The sequence below is a fragment of the Durio zibethinus genome, chromosome 2 (genome assembly GCF_047325235.1).
Source record: "Durio zibethinus cultivar Kanyao isolate XHJ-2024 chromosome 2, ASM4732523v1, whole genome shotgun sequence".
In the NCBI taxonomy this organism is placed as follows: domain Eukaryota; kingdom Viridiplantae; phylum Streptophyta; class Magnoliopsida; order Malvales; family Malvaceae; genus Durio; species Durio zibethinus.
Window position 1 is genome coordinate 33,939,434 of NC_143163.1, and position 23,116 is coordinate 33,962,549.

Genomic DNA, 23,116 nt, shown 5'->3' on the forward strand with positions numbered 1-23,116 from the left:
ATATTTGTCATAATTTATACTATTGGCAGTGCCTATTGCAACCTGGGTTCATGCCAAACGATTCCAAGTCTCATCCAAATCCATAACCAAGATCAAGATTTACCTTATATGGTAGTTCCTACACTTTAAAACAAGAAGTCAAGGGACAAAATATGCAGATATCATTTATTGCAACTGATGATAGGTATAACTTAATTGCAACTTGAGACTGCGACTGCAAAGCCAAATGAGCTCATTTATAACTTGAGCTACATTTCAATTGCGTCCAGGCATCATCATAGGCAAGAAATAAGAGGGGAAAAAGAAATAAACAATAGCCAAAATATAGCCGAGCAAGCAGAGCCAAAAGACAGCTTACTCTTCAACTAAACGCAAAGGTGAATCACTAGTCTGGCCAAATATATCGAGGATTCCATCCCAATTCCTTTTCTCTCTTGCTTCCCAGTAGCCTCCAATATAACGATAACAACCATCCTCATCCTTCTGAAACCATCTTGGCTGCCATCCTCTCTCTTGTAATTTTCTTGCCTGAATCACCGTATAATAAATAAATCAAATCAAATCAAATCAATGAATGATTTATCTGCTGAAAGTACAGAGAATCTAATTAATGCTCTTTCCTTCTTGAAGAGCAGAGAACAACGATAGTATATTACACCACACCATAGAGTCGAGTGGAGTTAGTTTGAGATCCTTAATCACACTACCAAGGTCTGAGGATCATTCCAACTCTTTTGTAATTTACAAAAATAAAACAAAGACAAAAGAAGATAATAAATGTAGTTTAAGCTCACAGACAAACAACCGGTGGTTGTCAAAGTGAAGTTCAAACCAATCATTGTTAGCATATTTCTCAAGTACCAAAGGCTTAGAGGCTGGAGCCTATGGCCATCACTCATTGGACTCAAAAATAAACATTGTAAAAATTATATACCTGTCTCTGTAACTGTTCCAACCTCAGCTTCTCTGCATTTGCCAATTCATATTCTCCATTCTCTAAGTGTCTCTGGTCTGGCCTCAGTCTTGAGTCCGTTGGAGGCAATTTCTCCAATAAACCAGGAGTCAATTCATTTAAGGATATTGCAAAAGGGGTAAGATTGTATCTTGTCTTAGTAACAGATTTGCCTCTTTCCCACAGCAGCACAGCTTCTGTCATTGGATCATATCCTTTTGGCTTCATGGTCAGATCTCCCAGCACATAATACATAGCTTCATCCCATTTTCCCAGCAATAAGGCCACCTTTTCTCCTGTCCTATTGTCTTGCACAAATCCATGAACCTGAAAGTATCGAGAGAAACCATCAATTTATTCTTCTTCTAATGATGGTCAATCAGAACAATGGATAATCACCTTAGGACTTGAGCTTGTCATTTGATTAATGTCAACAAGGTTTTCAAACAACTGTGAGCAACTTTGGCATGAAGCAGCGCACCAAAATTGCTTTCAGCATCATTTTACCAAAATTTTGCATGTTTTTGGCCAACTGAAACCTTTTGAACGCCAATTTTCTAATATTTTAGGGATAGAAGTAAATCAAATAACAATTTGAATCAACATATGAATTATTGTTTAGAATCGCTGTCAAGTTAAAGGTATTTAAGAACAGTGGAACTCTCAGCTAATAAGAAACAAACTGAACATGAGCTTATCTACCATAGATAGAAACTATGGTAAACTATGGGAAAATACTTGATGAAGCTTGTTTTACCAATTCATTAAGGAGCATAAAATATGACCTGATGAGGATTTCGGTCTATGATAGACTGCTCCTTGAACTTGAGCTTGCAAGAGTAATTGCCACTGCCGTTGATGCGCATGGTGCCATAGTGATCACAATAGATTTTACCAAGAATGATATTGTATATAGAAGTGGTAACTTTGCTCCACTGAAAAGTCTCTCCATCCTCAAACTGCAAGGTTAGAATACCAACAGGATCAAGTTGAATGGATCGTCCCCAAAATTTTCCTTTGAGATTGGAGTCTGCCCAGAATTTCCATCCTTTACCCTCACAATGACAAGCAACAATCATTGGATGGTGACTCACCTGAATGCAAGAGCTTGTCAAACCAATTTTTAGATCAAATGTGTCATATATGACTACTCCTGACCTACTTCAACAACAATGAGCTAATGGAAAGGCCTTTTGTTTATCTTTCCATCAGAGTTTTACCATTAATTCAGTCATGAACCAGTTAGTCCAACATACTGTTAGAGCTTAGGTGTGAATAACAGTGCACCTTTTCAGAGAAAAAACGAAGTCCTTTATCTGGATAGTTAGCCTCATAGGTCTCCCCAAGAAGAGGATTGAAAGGTTTGCACTGTCGACCTTCTGTTGATGCATAGCCAGATACAGCAAAGGCCGCAACATTTAGAATTCTCATCAATTCATTTCCCTGCACCATGTCAACAATCACTGACAATCAACTATAATGTAAATAAACTCATTAAAAAGCTGTTATGAATTCCTTATGCCTAGAAGCTAAGAAGAAAACTTAAGCACCGTGGCAACATTTAGACATGTAGAAGCAAAACACAAAAAACACGACTTAATGACATGATAAACTGTAGTTGAATTAGAATTCTGCAGCCAAAATATTAAATTATGAAAGAATGCAACAACTTGGAAAGAAATGCATCACAAAAATGGTCTTTTATGGGAATTCCTTAGATATTATATAGAATTGAGAGACCACATATGTTAGTTAAAATGCTAGTGAAGCTAGGTAATGTAGTCTCCCTGGCGCAAAACCTCTCTTTTCTAAGGCATTGAATCCAACTAATCAAGCAAAAGATCACATGTAGTAGAAAATGTCAGGAAGCAATGGTAGTGAAGACATGCAGAAAGACATTTGAGAAAAACGGTGGCAGCTGCAAGTTACTTTTTATCCTTTTTTATGATATTTCTTTTCCAAACTAATTATTTTAATTAACAATTTTGTTTGTTGGGAGAGAACAATAATGCATAATGTAGAACAAAACAACAGGCATCTCCCAAAGAAAGTTCAGATTATTCATGCATGATCCTACTTAGAAAAAGTATTGATCAAGCATATGCATAAAAACAACAGGATAGGTAGTTCAGTGTGGTAAATTGATTTGCTTTGGTCCATTTACAGTTTTAGCCTTTTAAAATAATATCTTGACATTCATTCAAGATTCCAGCCCTAAAAGCCTTAGAGAGACTAAGCAATGTTAATAATTCACCCTATGTTTGGATTGAGGGGAAGGGAAGGAAAGGAAAATAAAGGAAAGTAATGGAAACAGAAAAACCCTTCCTTTATTTGAATAAACTTTTAATTTAATGCTATGTTTGGATAAATATTAATAAAGGAAAGGAAAGAAAAGGAAAGGAAAAGAAAGTTTTTTAAAGGAAAGGAATGAATACATATATCTCTTGTTTGGATAATTAAAATTAATAAAGGAAAGAAAAGGAAAGGATTTCTAGCAACCACTATTTGGATAAAAAGTGAAAAAGAAAGGTAATTATTCATTGTAATAATTTTTTCCAATTATAACCTTTCATTGTCTGTGATTTTAAAGCACTCTTGGACCATGATATGTTTGCTATCTTGTCTGGCCTCACAATTGCTGTTATATCAATGGTTTTTAATCAAGTGAAACAGGAAGATGTTTTACAGATATGCATTGATGGATTTTTTAGCTATTGCCAAAATTTCAGTACACTATCACTTTGGCGATGTATTCATATAAAAGCTATTAAATAAAAAAAAAAGCAATCACATAAAAACTCTAGTCAAAATAGTACTTTTTGACAAGAAAGTATGTATATCTTTTGATCGAAAAGCATGTATATTTTTTTATCATCTTGTTGACTAATCAAACTCAAATTATAATAGACTACATATAAAAAATAAAAAATTTTGAGCTAACCTAACATCTCATAAATCCAAAAAATATGTTTATTCATATTCAACCATTCATTAAAATCAAATCACTAAAAAATTATAAAAAAATTTTATATTGGAAAAGATATGTGAAGCTTAGTTGAAAAAAATGATAGCCTTGAAAAAATTACATGATGATTGTGATGTGGTTATGTTTTTTTTATTAAGTTTTTAGTATTAATAAAAAGATGAATATAATAATCTTTTTATAAAATAAAAAAAAATTAACTTTCCTTTCCCTAACTTTTCCTCCAAATTGAGGTATTAAAAAAATTAAGTTTACAAGGTAAACCAAAAGTTATTTTGGTTTCCACCTCTTTTTAAACCAAAGGTTATTTTGGTTTCAACCTCTTTTCCTTTTTTTAAATTAAAAATTTATCCAAACAAAGGGAAGGGGGTTTTGTTGCCTTTACTTTATTTTCCTTCCCCTTCCTTCAATTCAAACACACTATAAGGAAAGGAAAAAGGTGAAAACTCAATAACCTTTAGTTTCCCTCATAATTCTCATTTTTTTAATACCTAATTTGGAGGAAAAGCTAAGGAAAGGGAAGTTGAAAAAATTTTATTTTTATAAAAAGACTATTATATGCATATTTTTATTATTACATTTGATTTAATTATATAACTAACACTTCCCACAAAATAATTTCTTTTTATGAGTATTTTATATAACATCACATTTTATAAATATTTTATAATTTTTCAAGTCTTAACAACAAAACAAGCCAAATTATTGTTAGAATAAATTAAAAGGTTGAATTAAACACAAAATTAAGAGTAGATCCATAAGTAGCTAATTTATCTTACCGTATTAAACATGCTCAATTTTGTTTAAAAAAATTTGTTTATACAAGCTAGGTAGTATAAAGATATATTTGTATATTATATGTTATTTTATAAAAAAAAGGTTATAATTGAAAAAAAATATTATAATGAATTATTTCCTTTCCTTTTCACTATTTATCCTAACAATAATTGTTAGAATTCCTTTCCTTTCCTTTCCTTTATTAATTTTAACTCTCCAAACAAGAGGTACATGTACCCTTTCCTTTCCTTTAAAAAACGTTCCTCTCCTTTTTTTTCTTTTCTTTTCCTTTCCTTTATCTAATATATATCCAAGCGTAGCATCAGTCAGTGCTCTTTCGTATCTAACAACCAAAGCAAATTCAGGGGCATTCTTCAACTTGCTTGCTTTACAATGGCCGACTACATTTAAAAAGTAGGATTGACCAGATCTCATAGACCATACTCTTTTAACCGTTATAGGAGCTTGAGAAGGATTTTTAATGCCTTGTATTTTTTTTCCCAATGTTTGGTCAATCTACTTTACCCCAGAAAAAAGGTTTGAAGGAAGGTTAGCATGCTTGTCCATGGAAACAGTTCCAAAAACAGGTAACATAGAGAGCTCCAAGCCCAAAGAGAATAGAGGGTGGGATTCATGTTTATTGCAGAGCAAAAAGTGGTTGAGAAAGCATCTTTGCATAAATAAAGTAGCACATACAAATAAAAACAACCCCCATAAGCAGTGGAAGGTTGCCCCCTCCTAAAGAGTGATGAAAGTATTCAAATCCTAATATATTTCAAAGCAGCAACCAAGGATGGGAAAATCAAGCTTCAAAACTAATGCTCAGTGTTATTTATACAGCAAGTTTCCAACAAACACATCCCAGAGAAAAAGAGTTAAAAGGCAAATGGTGGTGCATATACAGATATCTTGTGACATAAGAGATAACTAACAGGAAAAAAAGGATCTTTCCATTATTACATTCCTTCTTTCTTCCTCTTTCTCCAATGTTTTCTTGTTTATTTATTTATTTATTTAGGTTAGAGGAGAAACACATATCTAAGAGTTGATGATACATAACAACTAGCAAAGTTTGCTAGACAGCTGTTAATGATGAAGGAGTCAAAAAACCAAGAAAACTACATGCCTAAAAGGTGTATTGGCAACTTCTAATATGCTAATCTACATAAGGTCAGTACATAATCTACCTGGATTAAAAGGACACTAGCGGATCATGCTTTAAAACTTCTTGCCCACAAAAGAAAACAGAGCTAAGGACCTGACCTGCTTTCCGCATTCCATGGCTCGATCAACCAAGTATGAATACTCCAAATCCTCAAAGCATTTCTGCAGTGAAGAGAGTGGCTCATTAAAATACACAGGAAGACAGACCCCAGATAAATCCTTTCCGATATTGTCCTTGATAATAGACCACAAGCCAACTGGCTTCTCTTTCTCCTTTGGTTCTGGCAGGTTATCCCTCCTTTTGACATAAGGATATTTAATGATCTGAATTTCCTTTTCAGACCCACACAAGCGATCAGAAAAGAAAGCATCTTTATCATATAAACAGCCATTTCCAGTTTCCCTACATCGGTAGGAAGCACTTCTTAAAGCTTCTGAAGACAAAAAGTCATTTGTATCCAAATATATTCCATCATCTTCATCAGTTTCAATATCTGCAGCATCTTGACTTTCATTATCCGCATCAGAATCAGTTGCACTACCCTCTGACATGACAGAGTAGAAATCTGAAACATGAAGAAGGCAAGACAGTTGTTAAACTTCAAAATCTATAGAACGCTAGGTAATGCAAAGAATCTTGTCAGGAAAATTTTTCCTAATAACAAAAGTCTCTTTCCTAGAGTAATTTAGCTAAATTCTCCTGCAGTCAAGCAAGCAATTATTTAATGGCAGGTTATAACCAACAATAACCTAAGCCTTCCAATCAAGTTTGCCCTTAAAATTAAGAAATAATAATTTTGCCCACAAATAATTCCAAAATACTTAATCAATATTACACACACCAAATCAGTTCAGGAATAAAGAGGAGTGAAGGGGGGTAAGCAAGATTAATAATTAAAAAGAAATTGTTTATTACAATTAAAAGCAAAACTCACCACTAAATCTTCTTCCTTGTCCACAATATGATTCACGTTCCTTCGTTTCATCTACTACAGTAGTTTCCAGCTCTATTTTCTCCGTCTGCAAACAAGTTAGAAGGTAGAAATTACACCTCAAAAGCAAAACTTTTATTGTGTTTACCTTTTTCATATTCAAGAAAAGATGAATATGACATTATAAGATATTATAAGACAAGTAAACAAATCTGAATATAAAATGCCAACAGAGAAAAAGGGGAAAAGGCCCTGGATATTTGAGTAAATACCACAGATATCAACATTTAAAAATAAGGGAGATGTTTGTTACTGTACAAGCCTATGGACTTCAATGACCAAACTAGAACAAAAAGAACAGAATGATATGGAAGGCTTGTAGATAGAATATCTAGTAATTTATTCATGCATAGTAACACACTAACACGTGTCCAAATCAAATTTAGGTGATTCTTCAGTTGATCTGTCAAATATCTTATTCTCAGGTCAAATACCAGGGAAGGAATCCTCTCAAGTAGTGGAAGCTTCCACTACTTTATCTAAGGGTGAATAATGCACTTCCACATAAATCTATGTTGATATTTGTTCAAACCATTTTTATAATTTTAATTAATTTTTATTTATTTAAAAACTCAAATTAAAATCATTACATATCAACCATAGATCTAATTGAAAGTGCAATCAACCTTAGATAAAGTAGTGGAAACTTTCACTACTTTTAAGTAGTGGAGAGGATCTTCTCCCAAATACCAACACCGCAATGTATGAGATTGGCAGAACACTAGATGATATCTATCAACAAGTCTCAAGCTACAAGAGTGCAGTGGATGAGAACGTAAAGAATACAGGTCCATGCTATCTCCATTCTTCAATATATTTGATTATTAAATTATACTATTCTAAAATGGTAAATGACATGTACCTCCAATTGCCGCAAAGTGTCCATTAACATAATATGTTTGCGCTGTAGAGTCTTAAGCTGATTTTGCATCTCAGAAAGTTCTAAGAGCATTATAGACTCACACTCTTTAATGACTGCCTCACCAACGCCTTCCTGTAATAACCGAGACCTTAACTTATCAGTTGAGATGACAACATCCTCAGAAGGTTGAAAATCATTACTTGACAGCAATCTAGGGAAAAGATCTTTAGCAGCCAGCAATGCATCAATCCATGCAGTTCTGTCCTCTCTTGACAAACAACGCAAATGAAGAGTCTTTGTTCCTGTGAATATGGTAAGCCTTTTATCATCTGACTTGCTTGCACGAATTGAAGAAACCTGTGCATTAGTTTCCAAACTCAGTCATCTTTCCCCAGAAATAGAATAAAATAAAATATGTTGCCAGAAACTAATTCTCTAGGAGACTATCAAAGCTTCCAGGGTGCAAGAGAAGTACCCAGCACCCAATATAAAAACAGTTACATGAATTAGAGTTTTTTTTTTTTTTTTTGGGGTGGGGGGGGACTTGAAGCTGCCAGGATTTGAACCATGACCACTAAAACTAAAAATCCAACACCGTACCAACAGGGTACACAGCCAATGGGCATTTTAATATTTTTTTATAAAAAAAAAAAGAGATTTGAAATTGTGTAGTAGTGTTATGCTTCAGTAAAATAGGCTAGTTTCCAGTCTGATTCTCATGTGAAATGACAAGTGTACTTAGGCTATTTCTAAAGTGTTCATCCAGAGAGGAGCAACTGCTGCAAGTGAATGTCTGAAATTATGTTTGGATGATTTATTGCCACCACAATGGACAAAAGAACCGTGTAAAAGGCTAGTCTACTATATAGACTTTCTCCACATGTTAGTAATCTTAATATTAGACACCATCAAAACAGAATTTCCCAAAAACAAGTACTTCCATACATGATACATCAAAGCAAGCAACATAGAATTTTTTTAAGAATGAACCCAAAAGGAACCTTTCTATTCCCACTAATCCCCCAATATTTCACGGCCTCTCCCAGTTTCGATTCGATGGGTCCTCCCAAGTGGCTCCATAAAAAAAAATAAGACTAAAGAATTTCCTACGTAATTTAGTAGTAGTATTAAATTTCTATGCATGCAATGCAAGCATCAATAACCACGCATTTAAGATTAAGAAAAGAAGAAGCAGAAGAAGAAAGTTTATCGTCCGTATGTTTCATTTTACTTTTAAAATACCAAAAGAACCGGCCCTTTGCCGCAGCAACGAAAATAACATAAAACGCGGAACTGAAGTGAGTAATAAAAGTAAGGAAGAAAGCAAAACAACCTTCAAATGAATTTCACCAAATGGCTTGCAGTGAGTTGACGCCGAGTTAGCCCGATTGTTATTCCAGTTAGCTTTTCTCATATATCGGACAGAGTCCTCACCGATCACTCGTACGCTCTTCTCCCTCGCCGGACTCATCAAAATCTTATCAGGTCCATGAACTTTATAATACGAGAGAACTCCGTCTTCCAACGCAAACCACCGCGACCTCCATCCTTTGCCATAATTCACCCATTTGTATAGGATCCCGGCGACTCTGTGGACGGAAGTAACTTCTCCAATGATTGGGTCGTCGAATAATGCAGCCAAGGAGTGATTCGTTACCGACGGCAAGGATTTGTCGGCGTCGGCGTTGATGGAGGAAACTTGAGAAGAGAAACTTGGTTTGGAAGAGTTGTTAATGATTCTGGCGGCAGTTTCGATGCTTAGCTGGCATTGAGGACCCGATTTGGTAACCACCGGGTTGGCCCGGTCACGATCGATGGATACCGGAGCAATGCAGCACAAAGGATTCATCTGTTTTCAGCTAAAAGCAACAACCAAATCCTACATTCACAAAAACGACATCCGATCAGATTCAGATAAATTCCAGAGACAAAGAGAAGCAGCTGCAGAGCTGGAATTGGAGCTCCGATTGAGGAAGAGTCCTGCCGGATCCGAGGGAATGCGAGACCCTATCGGAGCTCGAAACGAAACGTTTTTGAAATGGCATAGAAACGGAGATTACTGAAAGGACAAAAAAAAAAAAAAAAACAGAAAGAAAGAGAGAGGGGAGGTAATGGGCGCAGTTACTAGAAGTTATGAAGAGGTGCGGTGAGCACGTAGATCCATTTAAGGCAGTGGTCAGTGATTTCAGTAGAGGAGCCAGCGAGGCCTCTATGCGTAGGTGAAGCCAAACGCCATTAAAATTAAATCCTCCCTTACGAATATAAGTAAACGCATGGGATTTGATTTCTTTTAAAAAAAGTTTTTTCAATTTTGGTGTTTTTGGGAGTAACGATGATTGTTGGGGGAGACAGCTAACGTGCGTGATTGAAGGAGGGGGAAGGGGGTGGGGAAGTGTTTGTCCGTTGAGTAATGGCCCCGTTCATCGTTGTAATGACGTATTTGTCCCTATTTTTCGCATTTATTAACCATGATTGCGATGTTTGTTAGGGGTGTTGTGGTAACCGGGTTATGAAAGCGATTAGTGAGACCGTAACAGAGCAGCAGCAATGCACTGAGACAGAGGTTTTGTATGTGACTAACCTACTCGACGGGCAATGCAACCCCTGTTGGCTCCTTTTGACTTGTTAAGAACCATAACAGGAAAAAAAAATTTGGGGTTTCATTTATTAGATTTGGTCTGTCTCTTTTACCGGGCTGAATATGGGATTTAAAAAAAAAAAAAAAAAAAAAAAAACTGGTAAAACTGGAAAATCAACAACTTCATTGAAGTCTGTTTACGAGTTTATTTGGTAGAGAGAGATTTTTGCTTCATAGTTGTGTTTTATGGTTAGATTAGTAGGGGTTCAATTGTAAAATGATATTATAATAAAATAGGTAAAATAAATTAAATATTAATAAATTTTTTAATATTTAATTTATTTAATTAATAAATATTTGTTAAATTTAATAAACTAATAAAACTAAACTTATTCGTAAAGTGTTTTTTTGAAATTTTTTTCACCTACATTTTTACATTATAAACAAATTGAATATAAATATTTTTTATTGTACTCATAATTTATACATTTAATTATAAAATCTCAAAATGTTAATTATGATATCATTTATTAAATTTAATAAATAAATAAAAATTAATAAAAATTATATTTATTTACAAACTGTTTATCATTCGTTTATAACCATAAAATGAAGATCAATCATAAAATACAATAGTGACATAATAAAAATTAATCATAGTATACTACTAAATGAACCCTACGAATGTAACGGAATGGTTAGCAAAAAGTTGGCTTGGAATTGGGATTTTTCTTTAATGAGTTTCAGGCTTGACCGACGTCATGGCTACGAGTACTACTGATACTTGCCCTTCTTTTCCTAGTCATGCAACGACTCTCACACTGGATCGCTTTCAAGAAAGCAGTATCTCCAAAAATTTTCATGAATAATAATTCATTACAATTAATATTTATCAGTGACATCTAAGCTGCTTTGCAATAACTTTTTTTTTTTATTTAAATCTTTTCTTTTAAAAAACTATATATCAATTTTGAATCAACTGTTCGGATATCAACAATATTATTTGAGATTAATATTAAAAATGTAATTATATGCGTGTGTATAAAAAAATAATATTGTTGGGATTTAGGTATTGAACAAAATCATATGTTAGAATATTTGATAAATAATGTATCATCATCATGTTGAAGAACAGGGAAACCATGTAATTATGTTTCTATGCATGATAAAAGAAAAATAAACAAAATACACATGTTAAACTAATTCTTTTGAAGGTGATTAGAGACAATAGGATTGCATTACAACCATTAGTCATATGAAAATGTTAAAAGTTGAATCATTAAATTTGTTTTTATCAATAAAGTAATCATGTGAATTTAGAGCCTAATTTAATTATTTTATGCAATAACTTTTAAGAAATTGTATCGGTCAGTTTAAGATTTAAATTTAATATTTATAATATTTTCTTATATTTTTAGGATGTAATTTCCTTTAAAAAAACTAATAATAATAAAGTGATCATTTATTCACTTCTCTTATTCTTATCAAATTAACATGTACATTTACAATAAGTATTGTTACATGTAAAAACAAATAATTTGAGAATTTAAATGTGATACTTAAGGATCAACACTATTACCCCAACCCTATAAGAAAAATATTTTCCAAACCCAACTCCAATGAATTGATATGGTAGGTACTTGGAAAACTCTATACCTTTGATTATGAAAAAAAAAAATCAAATAATGATGAAAGTCTTAAAATTTTCAAAAAATGTTAAATGATTATTATATTTCGTTTTAGTAATTAAGCTTTTTTTTTGTTAGTTTTCATAAATATACTTAATAAACTTAATCTCATTTATAGAATTCAAAAATTACACTATAGATTAGATATGTACATGTGCGTAAACTTGACAACCCACTAACCCGACTCAAGTTTATATATTGAATAAGAATTTTCAAATTCAATTCTAATTTGATTAGGTTTGAGATATTATTTAATTAATAATTTTTTATTTAATTTAAAAATACATACAAAACATTAACATACAAATAAAAAATATTTTTTAATTTTTAATATATCTTTAAATAATGTTGAGTCTTATTGAATTTTGGACAAAATTTTCAAGAAATCAATCGAGCTTAATTAGGCTTATCACTCATGCGATAAACACTTTTACGATAAATGTATAATATAAATTTTAATTAAAAAAAATTAACTTGACTCAAAAATCATAAATTCAAAAAGAAAATTTTTTTGGAACAAATTAGTAAGAATGGTTTTTTTTTTTTTTTTTTATGAGAAGAAATACCTCTAATTTGCATTTGGCCTCAATCCCTTAATTGTTGTGGTTGAGCTATGTTTGTCATAGTAAATCCGGGATGGTCCTTTGTTGCCTTTGGACATAAATCCTACAACCAACCAATAGGCAAACACAATTCAAGCTTGTCTACAAAAACTATACATAGGGCATATTCACAATCACTTCAAAAGGAATGACTTGTTAAAGAAAGACAATGCTATTTTTCTTTTAATTTTCCAAAGGATAAAGCATAAAGCATAAAGCCATCCCATTTACCAACAAAAACTCATTTTAGTTTTACCAAAGATTAACGACTAAGGAAAAAAGAATACTAATGATTGAGTAAGTGACAAAGGAATGTAACATAATTTTGCTACTTATTATTGGGATAATTCAAGCATCCAACTATCATCTTCATCATAGTCATAAATTCATAATGTTAAATTGTTAATTACGTTAGGAGAAAGAAAAAAATAAAGATTAGGTCTGGTTACTTGAGATGGGAACATTTAATTTAGGCCTCCAAAGCGTTTTTAATATTAAAAAATATTTAATAAATATAATATTTAAATTTCAATAATTATATTTTTTAAATTTATTTTCATACTAAGACTCTTTTTATAAATACGATAAATATTTACTCAAATTTTAATTTAATCGATTCATACTATTATTTAAAATAATTTATATATAATAGATTTAATTTAAATTATAATACTTATAATTATTTTTATTATTTTTAAACTATAATCTAATATATATTATATTACAACATACAAATTACATTATCAAAATTATTTATGTGAATGTTTAGGTGGATAATCTCTTTTAGTGACACATAGAATAATATTTATATTATTTTATTTATCAAATAAATTTTTTTAATAAATTATTTAAATTGAAATCAAAATCTATTTAAGATTGAAATTTTTGCGTAGGATTTGAATTCGAATATATTAAATTATAATTTATCTTTTCTTTTTAAATTTAATGACAATTCCAAATATATATACTTAATAAAATTTTATTTTCTGTCAAATAATTCTATTTAATAAATTATTTAAATTTAATATTTTTAGATTATTATTTAAATTCAAATAAAAATTTATCAAAAATTAAAAATTATTTAATAAATTATTTAAATTTAATACTTTTAAATAAGTTAATGAATTATTGACTAGAAAAGCATGTATTTTTAAAGTAACAAAAGTTTATATCTTTATATGAAAATATGAGATATTTGAATATTGATAAAAAAGTTAGATAAAAATATGTTTTTGATTTGAAAGCAAATATAATGTTTTATTTATGTTCTAATTCAAATATTTTTTATATTATATATTTAGTTAATTTATTTGTTTATCATTAGTCCATAACTTTTTTTAATTTTGCTTTGATTGATTATAATTAACTTTTTGTATTATATATATTTTTTGTTTTATTCATTTCTTAAATGTTTTAATTTTTTGTTAATTTATTAACATATTTGCTTTTATTATTGTATATATTTAATATTGACAAATTAATATGTAAATTAATATTTTCTATTTCCTTTTGTTATACTTTTTATTATTGAATTTCTTTATCTAAAATGGATGATATGAGAAAAATGATAATCACTATCATATCTAACTCACAAAAAATACTATTAATTATGTTAAAAATGATTAAAAATAAAAAAATATATTTCAAAATTTTTTTAAGCATAATATAAAGAATTATTGTTTCTTTTTTATCTAAAAAATAATTTTATTTTATTGACATATATAAAAATAATTGTTAATCCAATATATTTATGTAATAATTACTCGAAGTATGTAGAAAATAGGAACTAATAAAAAGCAAATTATTATAACAAAATTAAAAATTGTGATTTGTTGTTCAATCAAATATATATATACCACCCAATCAACATTATGATAAAAATAATTATTAATTTTAACTATTTAAATATTGATTCTTAATTTTTTATCAAACAAAAAAAAAAGTGATAGCAAAATTTTTAGTATTTAACAAATAAATTAAAAAATATTTTTTAAAGAAAAAATGATTTTTACACTTTTTGAAAATTTACAAAAGTTTAAAATTTTTTTAGATGAACAATATCATTTATAATATATTATGTATAAATTATCATTTAATTGTAATTTAGTATTTATAAACATATAATTATATATTAGATAAATAATTAAAAAATTAATTTAAAATTATGAAAAATTTAATAAAAATTCCGTATATTGTAGGGATTAAAAAAGTTAGTTTTTTTATATAAACAATAATGATTACGTATCCTATCGGAACTTGTCACCGAACACGGTCTAAATTTTTTATCATAAATAAAATTCATCAAAATACAACCATTAAATGTAAGGGGCTAAAGAAAAAAAACGATGGGAAAAGTCCAATGTTATTTAAAAAAAAAAAAAAGGGGGAACCAAGCACCAAATGGTTTGCAACCCACATGAGGCAAGGTGGCCAAACACGTGGCACGTGTTTTAGTTGAGTTAACCTGTAGCCGAGCAAAGTGCGACGATGAGATTGAGATTATTATATTTGCTTGGCTTAGCTTCCATCTCATTTTCCTTATTATATTTTTAGAGGGAAAAAATAAATGAGGAGTTGCATTATTTAGCTTTGGATTCTTCCTATTTCTCAAAACCAATTTATATTAATGTTTTATCAGAAAATGATAGCAAGATTGTCGACGGCAAAATGATAGGATAGAATCATAGGCGTTCACAACATTTCACTTCTTTATTTTATTTTTTTATTTTAATAACTAAAAAACAAAAAGGACAAAAGCAAAACTAGTACAATTATGGAGTATCATCAAAGGGTAAAAGATATAATGCTGAAAAAGCAAGTTTATGTGGCGGTGGAGTGTGGTGGCCTCCGATTTTTCAATGCTACTTTAAAAAGTTGAACGTATTTATTGATAGAGTAATAAATTTTTAATTTTAAATTTTTAAAATAATTTTAAATATAAAAAATTTGAATTTTTGTAGTTTTTTTTTTTTTTTCATTTGTCTACTTCATGGTTTTTGCATTTTTTTGTATTATTTTGAGTTATATAAATGTTATAATCCTGATTTGCATGCAAATTTTATGGGGGAAGGAAGATTTCAAAATTTTCTTTTCATTTCATTTCGTAAGGAAAGTTTGTCAATTGTGCAGAATTTGATAAATTAAATTATTTCTTTTTTTTTTTTGAAAAAGAAAGGAAAAATAAAGTTATAGGACATTTTTATGAATAGAAATATAGGATACTTGCAAAATTATGAAGAAAAATAAAATAATAATTATTCTTGCGATTTGAATTTGAAAATATCTAGAGATATTAATATTAATATTAATTGATATATTATATTTTTCAGTAAAAAATTATTATAATAAAAATTAATTATTGTGATTTACCATGGTCGGATATTGTAATTACCTTGATGAGATTGATCCCTCATGGTTTCAGTTTTAAGTGGAGTGATGGCTTGTTTTGTCTGATTTTCGATTTTCTAAACTAATGAATCTAAGTAATAATTTTGTTAACATTATTTCTTTTGGGTAATCAAACACTTTACTCTTTTTTAGCTAAATGTTATCATTTGGAGATAACATAATGTTTAGACAATCTATTTTGCTTTTTTTTTTTTAAATTTAAATTATTAATATTTGAATTTTTATAATTAAAATTAAGAGCTTTTAATTTTACTAATAAATTATGCAACTGTCAATAATTAATGATGTTCCTAGATTCGATCAAATTAGACTAAACTTAATAAGCCTTTCAAAAGCTTTGCCCAAGATTTTATCCATCAAGTTTAGGATGCTCGAATTTTTTTCAAATATTTTAATATATAAATAATTATATTTTAAAATTAAAAATAAAAATAAATTTAAAAATAAAATGATATCTCAAATTAAAGCTAACCAAGGTCAGACTCAAAAATTGTTGTTCCAAATTTGATCCTATTGATAATGTTTAGACAATCTAGTTATTCATATACAAAACAATTTAAAAATCTACATTTTATAAATAATAATATTAGACATAGGTTAGAATGATATTTATAAAATATGTAATTTATATAGTACTATTTTTTAATTTAATAAAAATATTATAAGCCTTGTCAGTCAGTCCAGTATTGATTAAAATTTAAAGAAAACTCACAAATTTTGTTAAACTGAAGCCGAATGATGCACTGAAACTGCGAAGAAGACTGTCATTGTTAAACTGGAAAATTTCACATGGCCCATAGTCATAGATCACTAGATCATTCACAGCATTATCAGGCACACTAGGTCCTACGATGAAAACCAAAAGTTCGCACATCACTACTACACATCTCCGAAACTCATTTTCTAAATTCACATCATTCGTAGATCTTAGGAGTCAGGACCATTCGATTCCTTCTGCTATTTCAAAATTTTTTCTTTTCCCCAGTACAACCGTCACACCCAATTATTACCTCCACATTACTTTTTCAATCCCAACAAAACGAGGGTCCCAAATTTCTCCAATAAAAAAATCAAGCGGTCCAGAATCACCCATAATAATAAAAATTAAAATCAAGAAAAATGGTGGCACTGGTGGTCAAAATTTGACGAAGCCGTACCTCTCCAAGCTTAAAAGGGAGAAAGGAACAAAAAAGAAAATAATAATAATAATAAAAAAAGAAAGTACACGAAAGGTAAGTTGTTGTGGTGTCTTTCTGTAGTTTGATTGCTAAGAAAAGTATCGATCGAGATAGAAAAAATAAGAGGGAATTTGGATTTTGATGATAAAGTTGATGGGCATGGAGTTTTGAAATGGGTAGCATGATTGGATCATTGAGTTTCCATATCGCCAACGACTGCTATTCTTTGAAGAAGCTAATACCTTTGAAGAAGCTAATACCGTTGAAACGTCGCTGCTTTCGGTTGGGATCAAAGTTTGTTGTTGATATCGAGTCAATACCATCGGAGGAGTTCGCTTCTCCTTATTTGCGCTTCTTCAAGCGCGCTTCATGACCATGATCCCTTGCCCCCGATTTTCTCTTGGATCTCGCTCGCAGATCCACCGCCACCGCTACCACAGCCAAAAACAACTTCCTAGCTTCCGTTTCTCTTCCTTATGGACCCCACTTCTCGCCCCGCTGTCGTCATCGATAACGGCACTGGGTACGGTTTATAACTGAATATTACTCTAAATTGCCTTCTCACAATCTGTTTGATGAAGTTCCCCAGTTATATTTCATTTCCGACCATCTCTTTTTTGTTATTATTGAATTGATCCTTTTATTTTTTGCAGGTATACTAAGATGGGATTCGCGGGTAATGTAGAGCCGTGTTTTATTGAACCAACAGTAGTAGCAGTTAACGAGTCGTTTCTAAATCAATCTAGAACTTCTTCAAAATCAAATTGGTTAGCTCAGTATTCAGCTGGGGTAATGGCAGATCTTGATTTCTTCATTGGAGATGAAGCATTTGCGAGATCGCGGTCAAGTAATACTTACAACCTTACCTATCCTATTAAGCATGGTCAAGTGGATAATTGGGATGCTATGGAACGGTATTGGCAGCAATGTATATTCAATTATTTACGGTGTGATCCTGAGGATCATTACTTTTTGTTGACCGAGAGTCCCCTTACTGCTCCTGAGAATCGAGAATATACGGGTGAAATTATGTTTGAGACGTTTAATGTTCCGGGGCTTTATATTGCTGTGAATTCTGTCCTTGCTTTAGCAGCTGGGTACACTACGTCAAAGGTTGGTGACTAATTTTCTATAGTATTCTGTTGTTTTCTGGTTTTCTGTGTCTTGGTTAGTTATTTACTGCGGTCCTTGATTCTCCGTGATTGTTAGTATTATTTATATGTGTGAAATTGAATCATGAGTGCGAATGTTGGTTCTAGGATGGTTACGTATTCAGCAGTCAACTAACAATTTATTTAATCCATTTAGTGATTGAAAAAAAAATTGTAATATTGATTATTAGATTATCACTGTCCCGTAAAAAGTATGAACTGCTTTTTTCTTAATCTAATGTGTTAAATTCTCTACTCTGTTGGTGTAATTTTATAATAAATGATGTTTTGTAACAAATGCTTACAGATTTATCTAAATTTATCCAGTCTTTACATTGAAAATACGTTTAGCTTGGAGGAGGTTGTTATGAGCTTAAAAGTCTTTGCCAACTTCCTCAAATATTTCTACTTCTGTATTCTTTACATGTAAATGACTTAATGCACATTATGCCTACCATATACTGTTTTAATTTGTTAAAAATTTGTTTATTCATTTTATCTTTAATTATCTGAGAGAATTATGATGAAGGCTTATGCCTGTTGCTAATCATATGGGCATAAGATATGGATTATGTTGAATGCTTAATGGTTATAGAATTTAAAGAACCGCACTTAGCTTTATACCCTGCATTATGTGCATTGTTTTCTTGCTAATCATCCTTGTATATTGATCACTTTCATTTAGATTGACCTACAATTTTCTATAGTGTGAGATGACAGGGGTGGTAGTGGATGTTGGAGATGGAGCTACACATGTTGTACCTGTTGCAGACGGTTATGTTATTGGGAGCAGCATTAAATCAATACCAATAGCTGGAAAAGATGTAACTCTCTTCATACAGCAACTCATGCGGGTATTTTTCTTTTCATGACTCTCTAGTGCTTTGATATCATTGGATTGATATTTATTCAATTTTCAAGTACTTAAGGTTATTATTATGTCATGATGAGAAGATTATCTACACTCTTTGGCGTTACACAGCGCTATCAATGGTTGGATTTATATACTTATGCACTTTTCTTTTATATGCTGTGCTTTCAAACACTCAGTTGCAGTTTGTGACAGTATCATGCATTCTTCCAATTGTTATTTGGGCTGTGTTGTATCCCCTTTGAGGAGACTCAATGTCATTATATATGTGTAGTTTATTGTTTTGAATTTTGTTGCCATTTGAAAGAATGCTAGTTTTAATTTCAGAAAAGTGCTGTTTTCTGGAGGCAAGCTAAATTAAAGTGTTTTTGTCCTTCTTTTTTTTTTTTTAACTTCTGGAGCTTTTACGTCATATTATCATTGTGTTCATGGAATCCGTTCACTGAGATGGCTTTGCTTGCAAAGGTTCTCAAATACTGGACTTAGATATTGACTCTTCTAATAGATATTATTATTGGATATTGACTCTTCTAATAGTTGTTATTATGTGTGTGTGTGTGTGTCATAGATTTGTGGATATGGAGATTGTAAAATAATTAGTATTCTGTAATCATGGATTCTTGCCTTTTGACACTGTTATTTGCAGGAAAGAGGAGAGAAAATTCCACCGGAGGACTCATTTGAAGCAGCTCGGAAAGTGAAGGAGATGTTCTGCTATACTTGTTCTGATATTGTCAAGGTTATTTTGCTTTTATTGGATTGTGATTTTGGAAATATTTTGGCCCAACCTTTCACCTCATGGTTCTTAACCAGCATGAGATAATGAAGTTCACAAGTTCTGACATTCTAATGGTAATTTGATAATAAGTTAATAACTATTTATTTGGGTAATTATCTCAGGAGTTCAACAAGCATGACAAAGAACCTGCAAAGTACATTAAACAATGGAGAGGTATTAGACCAAAGACAGGGGCACCATACTCCTGTGATATTGGTTATGAACGATTTTTAGGCCCTGAGGTTTGTCCTCTTTTTCTTGCAAACTCATTCCTAAAGTTTAAGATTACTGGAATTTTTGGCATTTCTTCATATTTATTAAGTTTTTTTTTTTCCCAGGGGTGGGGGGAGGGGTTGGGGTTAGTCTATTATGACTAATGCTAGAGTAACATGTTTTTTATGGAGAAATTTAAGAATCATATTAACTAACTCTTTCAAATGGCTAGTCTCTTGGCTGCACAATGAAGATTTTTCCCTTTCATTAATACATATATCAATCTCATAACATTCAAGCAATGGTTTTCATGTTCATCAGGATCTAAGTACAAAGATGTTTGATCTTTTCCTTAATGTCAATAATCAAGCTATGCTCGCTCTAGAGGCTTGGTTCCCTTGCAGCTACCATTCGTGTCAACTCTTTATTTGTCAAAAAGCACATTCCTTCTGCCTTTTTTCTGATCCACTTATCCTAAAAATCTCCCTTTAATATGAGAGAATATAGAGTATGCTCTATCTGTGCTCTTGCCAACAAAATATATTTTCTTGATTAATTAAAGTCAACTTGCTTTGACAGAAACATAGTTGTAGCATATGGAGCTGGGTATGTAAGTTTTTCTTGATTTGCCTCTGCTGTTTACATTTCTTAATGGCATGCTTTGGCATTTTCCTACTTTGGTGATGCAACTAGGTAGTTGATGATACACTTTGTTCTCCAAGAAATGGAACATTGCTTAGCTTTACTGCTTATAAATTGCTTCTCGAAGATTGCTTGTTGCTGATGTTTTTCTAATGTTTGGTTTGACAGGTTTTCTTTAGTCCTGAGATCTATAGCAGTGATTTTACAACTCCTTTACCAGCTGTAATAGATAGGTGCATTCAGTCAGCACCAATTGACACAAGAAGAGCTTTGTATAAGGTGAACTATTAATAGGCTCAAAAGAAAAAGAAAAGCAGTTTGCACAATTTGGTTCTTAGCCAAGATGAATCTAAATGAAACAACAAGAAAGTATTATATTTGAAGGTTGAGATGCACTGATTAAGGATTGAAGTGGTACTCATGCACTTTGCTTCTTGATGGGTTCTTAGCTCAACTGTCAATTTTTAGTTTAATTTTCAAGGATGAAATTCTTGGAAATGTGGGTTGTTTTAGTTTAATCTCTTGCATCGTTGTCTCTTCGGGACTCATGAGTTGATTAGAAATTGTTTTCTCAAACCTGGTCTGGTACTGAAAGTCATATCTGTTTGATTCCTATTATTTTACCACAAAAAAGTTCTCAGCCTAGTTGCAAGATATTGGTACTTGGCTGTGCGGATTGTTGGTTACATTCTTGATAATGACCAAAATTCAAATGAAGCTTGCAGTTAAATTCATAGGCTAATGAATGAATTGAGAAGAGAAAAAGGAAATTTTAACATCATATTTTGATATAAGAACTTTTTAAACTCTTTACTCACTATTTTAACTCTTTCAGAATATAGTGTTATCTGGTGGATCAACCATGTTCAAAGATTTCCACAGAAGGTTGCAGCGAGATCTGAAAAAGATTGTGGATGCCCGAGTTCTTGCATCTGATGCACGGCATGGTGGGGAAATAAAAGTAAGGATTATCGTGCTTAACTTGTGTTTTCATCCCATTAAAATTTTGCAAAAGCTCAGTACTAATCTCCTTTTGGGCTTCACCTTCCAGGCACAACCTGTGGAAGTTAATGTTGTCAGTCATCCTATCCAAAGATTTGCAGTTTGGTTTGGAGGTTCTGTACTTGCATCAACACCTGAATTTTTTGCGGTATGAATCCCTACTTCCAAAACTCATCTTCCACCCTTGTTTCTATACAGGCCGCTGAATGGCATTGAATTTTTACACTTGTTCTTGCTTTGGTTGATATGTTAATTGTCTGCGGTGCATCAATCTTAAACAAAATACTAAAATTTGGATTTTGCTGTAAGTCTCCTGACCTCCTCCATGTGCAGGCATGTCATACAAAAGCAGAATATGAGGAATATGGAGCAAGCATTTGCCGCACAAATCCTGTTTTTAAGGGGATGTATTGAGGCAAATAACTATTTTTCAGCTGATTATCGAAAAATCATTATACTAAGATGCTCAAGTGGGTGACTTGCTATTTCCACTTCCATCATGCACATCAGTTTACTTCCGATGTTCCTGCTTTGCTTGGTGCTCATGTGTATTGGTTGTAAGAGGTGGGTAAAGCATGGTTGCCACTAGCCAGTCTCAATTGCCATGGTCAAAAAAGGAAAGTTCTTACATTCATTTTTTAATTAGGAGTGGTGCTCACAGCAGCCTATAGAATGCAGTCAGCAGGCCCTGCCAACACTTAAGAATCAGATGGAGTATCAAATAGTTGGAAAAAAAATCAGCTGAGCTTAATTGCATTTTTAGTGTTCAGTTTACTTAGGATGTGATAGAGATTTGACAAAAAAAAAAAAATTTCTCATCTTGGGAGTAGGGTGGTTGGTTGTGTTTTGAAGGTAGCCGCAGCAAACACAGTGGTGATTCTGTGCCTTTGTTCCACCAGTACATTTTCTGTTAGAAAGCAAGATTGGAGTACTAATTTTGAGTTAGAAATTTGTTTTTTTTTTTTGTGACATTTTATAATTGGTATTAGTCTTTTGTGTACCATTGATGAAAAGCTAGCTAAGTTTCAAATATGGGTTACTTGTAATTTGAGTAGCAGTGTGCACAATAGGTACATTTTACAATGATTACGATTTTTTTCTATGGGATTTATTCTTTCGTTATTTTTCCAAGTTCAATTTTCCAATTTACAGGCTTTCTGGCATGCTATAGCATATATAAATATATAAATATATTGGAAAGTAAGTACCGAGTGTTGTTGCTTGCTTTAACTATACTGCTATACGGTGGGATTGTAGCCTGGAGTAGCATGATTC

At 31.5% G+C, this 23,116-nt stretch overlaps 2 protein-coding genes across 2 annotated transcripts; one reads left to right on the forward strand and one right to left on the reverse strand.

Annotated features, from left to right (window-relative positions):
- Positions 1–143: 143 nt before the first annotated feature.
- LOC111317937 (oxysterol-binding protein-related protein 1D-like) lies at positions 144–9,993 on the reverse strand. The gene is made up of 9 exons (XM_022920470.2): positions 9,856–9,993; positions 9,064–9,609; positions 7,731–8,087; positions 6,812–6,896; positions 5,976–6,442; positions 2,240–2,395; positions 1,738–2,046; positions 935–1,279; positions 144–528 (listed from the first exon to the last, which is right to left on the reverse strand). Exons 2-9 carry the CDS (start codon positions 9,577–9,579, stop codon positions 355–357), a joined length of 2,409 nt encoding a protein of 802 aa, XP_022776205.2. The 5' UTR covers positions 9,580–9,609; positions 9,856–9,993; the 3' UTR covers positions 144–354.
- A 7,211-nt stretch (positions 9,994–17,204) lies between these two features.
- LOC111317939 (actin-related protein 3) lies at positions 17,205–22,972 on the forward strand. Its single transcript, XM_022920471.2, has 9 exons — positions 17,205–17,707; positions 17,838–18,297; positions 19,043–19,189; positions 19,853–19,945; positions 20,107–20,226; positions 21,008–21,118; positions 21,675–21,800; positions 21,891–21,989; positions 22,175–22,972. Exons 1-9 carry the CDS (start codon positions 17,661–17,663, stop codon positions 22,253–22,255), a joined length of 1,284 nt encoding a protein of 427 aa, XP_022776206.2. The 5' UTR covers positions 17,205–17,660; the 3' UTR covers positions 22,256–22,972.
- The last annotated feature ends 144 nt before the right edge of the window (positions 22,973–23,116 follow it).

What these genes read in the sequence shown, in the direction of transcription:
- LOC111317939 (XM_022920471.2), top strand. Translation starts at nt 17,661, where the DNA reads ATGGACCCCACTTCTCGCCCCGCTGTCGTCATCGATAACGGCACTGG. An exon ending in CTTGTTCTGATATTGTCAAG is followed by an intron (nt 19,946 to 20,106) that starts GTTATTTTGCTT and finishes TAATTATCTCAG; the next exon opens with GAGTTCAACAAGCATGACAA. An exon ending in CAACACCTGAATTTTTTGCG is followed by an intron (nt 21,990 to 22,174) that starts GTATGAATCCCT and finishes CTCCATGTGCAG; the next exon opens with GCATGTCATACAAAAGCAGA.
- LOC111317937 (XM_022920470.2), bottom strand. Translation starts at nt 9,579, where the DNA reads ATGAATCCTTTGTGCTGCATTGCTCCGGTATCCATCGATCGTGACCGG. An exon ending in TTCGTTTTTTCTCTGAAAAG is followed by an intron (nt 2,047 to 2,239) that starts GTGCACTGTTAT and finishes TCTTGCATTCAG; the next exon opens with GTGAGTCACCATCCAATGAT. An exon ending in TAGACCGAAATCCTCATCAG is followed by an intron (nt 1,280 to 1,737) that starts GTCATATTTTAT and finishes CGATACTTTCAG; the next exon opens with GTTCATGGATTTGTGCAAGA.